The 10,176-nt window shown below is 60.3% G+C and overlaps 1 protein-coding gene across 1 annotated transcript; it reads left to right on the forward strand.

The window, feature by feature from the left end:
• The first annotated feature begins 4,963 nt into the window (after window positions 1-4,963).
• Window positions 4,964-9,693, forward strand: LOC138101115 (mannose-P-dolichol utilization defect 1 protein-like). Its single transcript, XM_068998957.1, has 7 exons — window positions 4,964-5,088; window positions 5,420-5,485; window positions 6,511-6,643; window positions 7,362-7,447; window positions 7,535-7,653; window positions 8,299-8,409; window positions 9,224-9,693. The coding sequence occupies exons 1-7, from the start codon at window positions 5,001-5,003 to the stop codon at window positions 9,341-9,343; spliced, it is 723 nt and encodes a 240-aa protein (XP_068855058.1). The 5' UTR covers window positions 4,964-5,000; the 3' UTR covers window positions 9,344-9,693.
• The last annotated feature ends 483 nt before the right edge of the window (window positions 9,694-10,176 follow it).

Here is a 10,176-nt window from a genome sequence, read left to right on the forward strand (position 1 = left end):
TTTTGGGGAATTTCTGCCAGATTTTTGGGGGTTTTTTTATCCCCACCTTCCCCTCCCCCCACTCCCCTTTTTTCCCCCTTTTCTTCCCAATTTTTTTAGGTCAATTTTAGGGTTTTATTCCCAAAAATCGTCACTTTCAGAAGGGCTCCGAACCTGCCCCTCCCCCACCCCCATTTTTTATGGAATTTTTATGAATTTTGGGGACTTTGGGGGCGGGGGGGTTCAACCCCGCCCCTCCCCCACCCCCTTTTCCTCCGTTTTATTCCCCTTTTTTTAGGGTCAAAGTCACTTTTTGGGGGGACGGGGAAAAGCCCCTCCCCCACCCCTTTTTTCCCCTTTTTTTGCTTTTTTTAGAGGTTCATTTTTTTTCGGGAATTTTGGGGTTTTTTTGGATAAACGTCGCTTTTTGGGGGTCTCACACCCGCCCCTCCCCCCCCCCTCCCCCCGCCCCCCTTTTGTAACGTTTATTTATTGGAATAAAAGCGATTTTGGGACAAATTCCACGGAATTTATTTGGGATTGGGGAAAGGAAGGGGGAGGGGGGAATTTTGGGGCCATTTCCTGCAGATTTGGGGCTTTTAGAGCCCGAATTTGGGTCCTGAGCCCCCCCCCAGATTGGGTTAAAAACCCCCTGAGACCCCAAAATTCCCCCAAATTTCTCTCCTGGACCCCCAAAATCCCCAAATTTCTCTCCTGAACTCCCCAAATCCCCCAAATTTTCGCTCCTGGACCCCAAAACCCCCCGAATTTCGCTCCTGACCCCCAAATCCCCCAATTTTCGCTCCTGACCCCCCAAATTTTGCTCTTCACACCCCAAATCACCCAAATTTCACTCATGGATCCCCAAACCCCCAAATTTGGCTCCTGGACCCCCAAATCCCCTGAATTTCTCTCCCGGACCCCAAAATCACCCAAATTTCACTCCTGGATCCCCAAATCCCCGATTTTCGCTCCTGACCCCCCCAAATTTCGCTCGTGGGCCCCCAAATTTCACTCCCGACTCTCCAAATTTCGCTCCTGGACCCCCAAATCACCCAAATGTCCCTAATTTTGCTCCTGGACCCCCAAATCACCCAAATTTTGCTCCTGGACCCCCAAGATGCCCCGCATTTTGCTCCTGATGCCCCAAATTTCGCTCCTGGACCCCCAGAGTTCCCAAATTTTGCTCCTGGACCCCCAAAATCTCCCGAATTCCGCTCCTGACCCCCCAAATTTTACTCCTGGACTCCAAAAATCACCCAAATTTCACTCCAGACCCCCTAAATTTCGCTCCTGAACCCCCAAATCACCCAAATTTCGCTCCTGACCCTCTGAGTTTTGCTCCTGGAACCCCAAAATCCCCCGAATTCCTCTCCTGACCCCCCAAATTTCACTCCTGGACCCCCAAATCACCAAATTTCACTCCCGACCCTCCAAATTTCACTCCCGGACCCCCAAATCACCCAAAATTCACTCCTGACCCCCCAAAATCACCCAAATATTGCTCCTGGACCCCCAAGATGCCCCGCATTTTGCTCCTGATGCCCCAAATTTCGCTCCTGGACCCCCAAAAGTTCCCAAATTTCGCTCCTGGACCCCCAAAGTTCCCAAATTTTGCTCCTGGACCCCCAAAATCCCCCGAATTCCGCTCCCGACCCCTCAAAATTTCCCTCCCGGACCCCCAAATCACCCAAACTTCACTCCCCGACCCCCCAAATTTCCCTGCCGGACCCTCCGTCCCCACCAAAACGTTGCCTTCTCACCCCCTCCAGCGCCGCCGCCACGGCCGCCCTCACCCTCCTGCCTTCCTCCTCCTCCTCCTCCTCTGCTCCTCCTCCTCCTCCTCCTGCTCGGGGCCGCTCCCGCCGCCCTCGGGGCTCTCCGGGCCGGCTTCTCCGCCCTGCCCGGGGGGCAGGGGGTCTCCGCGGCGCTGGCAGAGGTTGTGCAGGAGGACGCAGCTGAGCAGCAGCGTGGGCAGGAAGCGCAGCTCGGTGTCGTTGCGCTCGCCCAGGCAGCGCCAGCGGCCCCGGAGCCTCCGCAGCGCCGCCCGCGCCCCCCGCGCCGCCCGCGCCGCGCCCCCGGTTGAAGCGACCCTCGCCCACCGCCAGCTCGCCCCCCTCGGCCCGGCCCTCGCCCGGCCCGAACGGGCGCAGCAGCCAGGGCAGCAGCGGGTCCCGGGGGGTGCCCAGGAAATAAGGGGGGATCCCGGCGGGGGCCCCGCGGAGCGGCGCTGGAGGCGGCGGAAGAGCGCGGAGTGCCGGAGCTTGGTGCCGGGCGCCTGGAACTCCACGTTCCAGAGGCAGCCGCGGGAATCCACCGTGGCTGCAGCGTCAGCGCGTGTCGCGACTCGGCCCCGCCGCCGCCGCCGCTCCTGTCGCGATAGGCGCCGCGGGGAGCGGAGGGCGGCGCGCGGATGGGGATCCGCAGGCGCGCCAGGACCCCGGCGAGGCGAGGGAGCGGCCACGAGTCCGGGAATGGTTCCGGGAATGGTTCCGGGAGTGATTGAGGGAGTGATTGCGGGAATGACTGCGGGAATGACTCCGGGAATGGTTCCGGGAGTGATTGAGGGAGTGATTGCGGGAATGACTGCGGGAATGACTCCGGGAATGATTCCGGGAGTGACTGCGGCGGCACCGCGGCGTTCTCCGGCGGGATTCGGGCGCTTCGGGAGCTCTCCCGCGGGATCCCCCGGCTCCTGCGGTTCTCTGGAGGACTCCGGGGCTTTCCGGAGCTTGCGGATGGAATTTGGGGGGCTCGGGAGTTCTCCGCGGGGGTTTCGGCACTTTGGGGGTCTTGGGATGGAAACCGGGCGTTTCCCCGGTCTCCCGGCAGGGTTTGAGGGTTTGCGGAGTTCCCCGAGGGAATTTCGGAGTTTCCCGAGGGATTCTGGGGTTCCCCACGTTTCCCGGCAGGGTCGGGGCCGCTCCGAGCTTCCCGCTGGGATTTGGCATCTTCCGGGATTTCCGGCCGGGATTTCGGTCTTTCCCGCGTTTTCCAGCAGGGTTTGGGACTTCCCCAGGTTTTCCCTCAGGATCTGGGGCTTTCCAGAGTCTTCCGCCGGGATTCGCGGGTTCCCCTCGTTTCCCACCGGGATTCGGGGTCGTCCGGAGTCTCCTGGGGTTCCCGGCCGGAATTCGGCGGTTTTGGGTTTTCCGGGCGTTTCCCGCCGGGATTTTGCTTTTCCTGCTGCTCCTCCTGGAACTTTCGGGAGCGGGATTTGGCGCCTGGAGCCGAAATCCGCCGGGATCGGGAAATTCGGGCCGGAATCCACCGGGATCCGCTCCTCCCCCTCCAAACCCACCGGATTTGCGACTTCGACCCCGAACCCGCCGGGACTTGGGGTTGGGTTTTGGGCCGGAATCCGCCGGATTTTGTAATTCCGAGCTGGAACCCTTTGGGATCTGCGATTTCGGCCCGGAATCCGCCGGGATTCGGGAACCTGGCCCCGAATCTGCCGCCACGTGGGGCCTCGAGCCGGAATTCCTCGGGATCCGCTCATCGCCACCCAGATCCGCCGGAACCTGGAATTCCGGGCCGGGACCCGCCGGGACCAGGAAACTCCAGCCGGGATCCGCCGGGATTTGGAATCCCGGCCCCAAATCCTCCCCCCAGTCCCCGTCCCAGCTCCGGCTCCGCGCCGGATCCCTCGGCAGGTGCAGCTTCGGGCCCAGCCCTTCCTCCCCATCCTCCTCCTCCTCCTCCTCCTCTTCCTCGGGGGCTCCCAAAATCCCCACCACGGCTCCGCAGACGTCGCGCAGGATTTTGCAGACGGAGCTCCGGGACACGCCGAAGGTGGCCTCGAGCGCCCGGTACTCGGTGACGGCGCCGAGGCGCCACAGGGTGAGCGCCAGGCGCACCTCGGCCGGCACCGCGCGGCGCATGGCGGTGTCGCGCCGCCCGATAGCCGCCCTCAGTCGCGACACCAGCGCGTCGAAGGTGTCCGGGCGCAGGCGGAAGCGCTCGCTCCACTCGCGGCCGCCCAGCGCCTTCTCCCGCACCGTGGCCCAGAAGCGCGGAGCTGCGGCAGCGGCTCCACACGCGGCCCGGCGGCGCCACGGCGGGGCCTGCGCGGCCGAGCGCGGCGGCAGGAAGGCGAGGCGGAGCGCGGACAGGCGGCGGCGGCGGAGGAGGAGGAGGAGGCGCAGGCGGTGCAGGAGGGCGAGGCGGCGGCGGCGGCGGCGGCGGCGGCGGAGGAGGAGGAGGAGGAGGAGGGAGAGGGAAGCGGCGGCGGCCGCCATGGGCGGCGCCATCTTGGGGGAGGGAGGGGAGGAGGGAGGCGCAGCGCGCATGCGCCGCCCCCGCCCCCGCCGCTTCTGCGCCTGCGCCCGAGGGGGGACGGACGAGTGCGCGCACGGGAACGCGGCGGCCTCGCGCATGCGCAGAGGGAAGAAACGGAGAAGCGGATTTTGGGTTCTCGAGCCCCGAAATTTGGGTGTTGGGGCCCCCCAAGGGTTCGTTCTGGAGGGGCTGAGCAGCCCAGAATCGCTGTGGCACCTCAGGCTCCCTCTGAAGCACCCAAAAGGCGGCTTCAACGCCCTAAAACCCCGAGATCTGGTCTTGGCTCCCCCAAATCTCAGAAATTCCCTCAAATTAGGGGCCCGGACCTTCCTGGATTCCCCCCCCCCCCAAGTCGAAACATTCAAGACCGTTTTAATTTGTGCTGGGGACCTACATTTGAGGCTTTAAGGGAGGGTTTGGGGGGATTTTAGGGTGAATTTGATGGATTTCTGTGGCATTCGGAGGGACTTTAAACTTTATCGGCAATAATAAAGAGCCGGCCAATCGCAGCTCGCCGCGCCCGCGGGAGGGCGGGGCTTTACGCCCACTCAGCCAATCGCCTTGCGCAATAAAATACTGACTAATCGCAGTTCGGCGCAGATATTGATTGGCAGGGCTCTACTGGCTTTTACCCAATCAGATTACGGGACGGGCTTTGAGGGGGCGGGATTATTTGGCGTCTCAACCAATCACGACGCACGGGGGGCGTTTCCCGCCGTTTTCCGCGCAGCGCGGGAGCCGCCATGGAGCCGCTCCGGCCTTGGCTCGTCCCGTTCCTGCTGCCCGAGCACTGCTTCGACCAATTCTTCCTGCGCCTGCAGCTCCTCGATGGTGCCGGAGGGGCCTCGGGGGGCGATTCGGGGCCTTTTCGGGGCTTTTCGGGGGGGTTTTAGGGGAATTTTGAGGCGCCTCTGAGCGCTGTGGGGGCGGCCGCCATGTTGGTTACGGGCGGGAACTGTGACGGGCGCCGCCATCTTGGTTTTGGGCGCGGGAAGGGAAGTGCCGCCATCTTTGCTTTTGCTCTGAGGCGACACCGCCGCCATCTTTGTTTTGGGTGTGTGTGTGGGGGGGAATCCTGATTTTGGGGGGTTTTTAGGGATTTTGGGCGGAATTTGAGGAATTTTTGGGGTCCCATTACCTCCCCTTTGTTCTCTCTCCGCAGTTCCGTGTCTGAAAATCCTCCTGAGCAAAGTTCTGGGCTACGGGATCGTGGCAGGCTCCGTCCTGGGTGAGGGCCCGGGGGGATTCTGGGGGGCTCTGAGGGGATTTAGGGGACCCAGGGAGGATTTGGGGGGTCTCAGATGATTTTAGGGGTATTTTTGGTTATTTTGGGGTGCAGTTTCGGGGGTCCCTGACCTCTTTTTGCCCATCCCGTGAAGGCCCCACAGCTGCTGAAGCTTTGGGGGTCCTCGGGGGGGGGTGGTTTAGGGGTAATTTTGGGGTATTTTTTAGGGGTTTGGGGTATTTTAATGAAATTTTGGGGCATGTTAATGGGATTTGGGGTGGTTGAGGGGTGTTTTTAGGTGGTCCTTTACCCCTTTTCTCCCCCTCCCCCAGTGAAGTTCCCTCAGGTGCTGAAGCTTTGGGGGTCCTCGGGGGGGGGGTGGTTTAGGGGAAATTTTGGGCTATTTTTAGGGGTTTGGGGTATTTTAATGGAATTTTGGGGCATTTTAATGGGATTTGGGGGTATTTTAGGGGTGTTTTGAGGTGTTTTTGGTGGTCCTTTACCCCTTTTCTCCCCCCCCCAGTGAAGTTCCCTCAGGTGCTGAAGCTTTGGGGGTCCTCGGGGGGGGGTGGTTTAGGGGTAATTTTGGGGTATTTTTAGGGGTTTGGGGTATTTTAATGGAATTTTGGGGTATTTTAATGGGATTTGGGGGTCTTTTAGGGGTGTTTTGAGGTGTTTTTGGTGGTCCTTTACCCCTTTTCTCCCCCTCCCCCAGTGAAGTTCCCTCAGGTGCTGAAGCTTTGGGGGTCCTTGGGGGGGTGGTTTAGGGGTAATTTTGGGGTATTTTTAGGGGTTTGGGGTATTTTAACGGGATTTTGGGGTATTTTAATGGGATTTGGGGGTATTTTAGGGGTGTTTTGAGGTGTTTTTGGTGGTCCTTTACCCCTTTTCTCCCCCCCCTCAGCTGCTGAAGCTTTGGGGGTCCCGGGGGGGGAGAAGGAAGGTGCATTTTGGGGTGGTTTTGGGGTATTTCGGGGCGGGTTTTTTTTGAGGTTTTTGGGGGTCCCTGACCCGTTTTGGCCCCCCAGTGAAGGTCCCGCAGCTGCTGAAGGTTTGGGGGTCCCGCAGCGGGGGGGGGCTCAGCCTCCCCTCGGTGCTGCTGGAGCTGCTGGCCCTGGGCGGCTCCGTGGGCTACGGCTGCGCCAGGAGCTTCCCCTTCAGGTTTGGGGGGAAAAACCGGGAATTTTGGGGGGGTTTGGAGGGATTTGAGGGGCTTGGGAGAGGATTTGGGGGGGTCTGGAGGGGATTTGGGGAGGTTTTGGGGGGGGGGGGGATTTGGGAGGGGTCTGGGATGTTTTTGGGAGGGGGTTTGGGGAGGTTTGTGGGGATTTGGGGAACATTTGGGGTTTTTTTGGGGGAGCTTGGGAGGGATTTGGGGCTGTGGAGGGGATTTGGGGAAGTCTCGGGGGGATTTGGGGAACATTTTGGGGGGGTTTGGGGTCTGGAGGGGATTTGGGGAACATTTGGGGAGGCTTTTGGGGGGATTTGGGGTCTGGAGGGAATCAGGGGGAGTTTTGGGGGGATTTGGGGAACATTTGGGGAGGTTTTGGGGTGTTTGGGGGGATTCGGGGTCTGGACGGGATTTGGGGAAGTTTTGGGGGAATTTGGGGAACATTTGGGGCGTTTGGGGGGATTTGGGGCTGTGGAGGGGATTTGGGGACGTTTCAGGGGGGATTTGGGGCTGTGGAGGGGATTTGGGGACGTTTCAGGGGGATTTGGGGGTTCCCAGCTGCGTTTTTGGTGCATTTCGCGCCGTTCCCGCCTCATTTCTCCCGGAATTTCAGCCGTTTTGGGGCTCCTGGGGGGGTTTCTGGGCCTCCCAAACCCATTTTTGGGGGTCCCGAGCCCCCCCCCGACCCCCCAAACGCTGCCCCCACAGCGCCTGGGGGGAGGCCCTGTTCCTGCTCCTGCAGACCCTCACCCTCCTCTTCCTCATCCTGCACTTCGGGGGCCGCACGGGCCGAGGTTTGTGCCGGGTTTGGGGCGGAATTTCGGGGATTTGGGGACTTTTTGGGACCTCCTGACGCCTCTTTCGTCCCCTCCCCCCCCCAGGGCTGTTGCTGGTTGCCGTTTTTGGGGCGTTTTTGGGGCTTTTGGTGTCTCCCCTGACCCCGCTGAGCTTCGTCACCGCCCTGCAGGCCCTGAACCTGCCCATCATCATCCTCAGCAGGGTGGGGAGGGGCTTGGGGAGATTTTGGGGGTCCTGGGGGGGATTTTGGGGGTCGTGAAGGGATTTGGGGGGGTCCTGTAAGGGTTCAAAAGGGATTTTGGGGGGTCCTTGGGGGGGTTGGGGGAGTTTAAGGGGCACCTGGGGAGGGTAAAGGTGATTTTGGGGGTCCTTGGTGGGATTTTGGGGAGGATTTGGGGGGTCCTGGAAGGGTTAAAGGGGATTTTGGGGGTCCTGGTGGGATTTTGGGGAGGATTTGGGGGATCCTGGAAGGGTTAAAGGGGATTTCGGGGGGTCCTGGTGGGATTTTGGGGAGGATTTGGGGGGTCCTGGTGGGATTTCGGGGAGGATTCGGGGGGTCCTGGTGGGATTTTGGGGAGGATTTGGGGGGTCCTGGTGGGATTTTGGGGAGGATTTGGGGGGTCCTGGTGGGATTTTGGGGAGGATTCGGGGCTTCCCGGCTCATTTTCGGCCGAACCCCGCCCAATTCTCCTGGGATTTCAGGATTCTTTTTGGGGCAGTTTCAGGCTTTTTTCCCCCATTCCCGGGGAATTTTAGAACTCCCTGATTTTTTGGAGGGGGCGGGGGGAGGTTTTTGGGGTTCCAAACATTTTGGGGACCCCCCCCCCCCCAAATTTCCCCCCCGCAGCTGCTGCAGATCGTCACCAACGCCCGCCAGGGACACACGGGGCAGCTCTCGGGGGTCTCCACGGGGCTCCTCTTCGGGGGGGCCCTGGCCCGAGTCTTCACCTCCCTCACGGTGAGACCCCTCCCCAAAAAAACCCCCAAATCCCAAAGAACCTCCCCAAAAAAATCCCGGATCCTAAAACTCACCCAGAACCCCCCAAAACCCCTCGAATTTCCCCTCAAAATCCACTCAAGTTTCACCGGCCCCCCCCCCCAAGATTCACTCAGGACCCCCCCAAATTCGGCTCCCTCACGGTGAGACCCCTCCCCAAAAAAAAACCCCAAATGCCAAAAATTCCCCCACAAAAAAGTCCTGGATTCTGAAACGCCCTAAAATCCCCCTAAAATCCCCAAAATCCCCCTCAAAACCCCCCTAAAACCCCAAAATCCCCCTAAAACCCCGAAATCCCCCCTAAAACCCCAAAATTCCCCTAAAACTCCAACCCCCCCCCAAAATCCCCCTAAAACCCCAAAATCTCCCCCAAAATCCCCCTAAAACCCAAAAATACCCCCAAAATCCCCCCCAAAATCCCCAAAACCCCTGAAATCCCCAGATTCCCCTTAAACCCCCTCAGGACCCCCCAGTTTCCCCCAAATTTTCTCGGGACCCCTCAAATCCTCCCCAAAATTCCCCCGGGACCCCAAAAATCCCCGAATTTCCCCCTGAGCTCCATTTAAAAGCCCCAAATTTCCCCTAAAACCCCAAAAATCGCCCCTTGGACCCCCAAAATCCCCAAATTCCCCCCAAATCTCTCTTTAAACCCCCCCACAAATCCTCTCTAAACCCCCAAAATTCCCTCTAAACTCCCTTTAAAACCTCTCAGGACCCCCCAAACTCTTCCAGGACCCCCCAAAATCCCCCCAAATCCCCCAAATTTCCCCCACAGGAAACCGGGGATCTCCTTCTGGCCTCGACCTTCGCGGCCTCGGCCACCTGCAACGGGGTCCTGCTGGCCCAGGTGCTGCTCCTGGGGGGCTCCCGGGACCCCCACCCCAAAAAGGAGTGACCCCGAAAACCCCGGCGCCCCAAAACTCCCCCAAAATCGCCCCCGAAGTTGGGATTTTTGGGGGTTAAAAGGAGGATTTTGGAGTGGTTCCCACGCTCTGGGACCCCCCCCCCCAAAAATCTCACCTGGAATCACCTGGGGGGGGTTCCCAAATTTTGTGGGATCCCCCAAAACTCCTTCCCGGGACCCCCCCAAAACCTCAGGGACCCCAAAATTCCCCCTCGGACCAAGGTGGGGGAGGGGCCGGAACCCCCTCCCAGGTGGGAAATGGGCGTGGCCAGAGCGCCCCTCCCTCCCCCCCCCAATAAAATTGGGGTCCCCCCATTCCAGGGGGGCTCCCCCCCCCCCCTTTTTCTGGTCGTTAATTAAATAACTAATTAATTACAGCCCTTAATTGACGGTAATTAGGGTGGGAGGGGCGCTTTGGGCCCGGTGGCGTGGGAAAATCCCGCATTCCATTCATAATTCCCGCCCTCCACTCATAAACCCCGCCCTCCATTCATAAATCCCGCTCGCCATTTATAAATCCCGCCCACCGTTCATTAACCCCGCCCTCCATTCATAAACCCCGCCCACCGTTCATAAACCCCGCCCTCCATTCATAAGCCCCGCCCGCCATTCACACACGCGCTGGCCACGCCCCCCACTGAGCGCTGTCGGTTCTGATTGGCCGTCTCGTCCGTCCAAAGTTCCCACGCGTTTTTCCGACCCCAAAACTTCCCAAAATTACCCCAAATTCCGACTCCGGGTTGGGGGGGGTCTCCGTGAGCCGCGACGCCTCCAGGACCTCCGAAATCCCACCCCATCCCCCCTGAGCTCCCAAATCCCCCATT

The sequence above is a fragment of the Aphelocoma coerulescens genome, unplaced genomic scaffold, assembly GCF_041296385.1.
Source record: "Aphelocoma coerulescens isolate FSJ_1873_10779 unplaced genomic scaffold, UR_Acoe_1.0 HiC_scaffold_193, whole genome shotgun sequence".
Taxonomy (NCBI): Eukaryota; Metazoa; Chordata; class Aves; order Passeriformes; family Corvidae; genus Aphelocoma; species Aphelocoma coerulescens.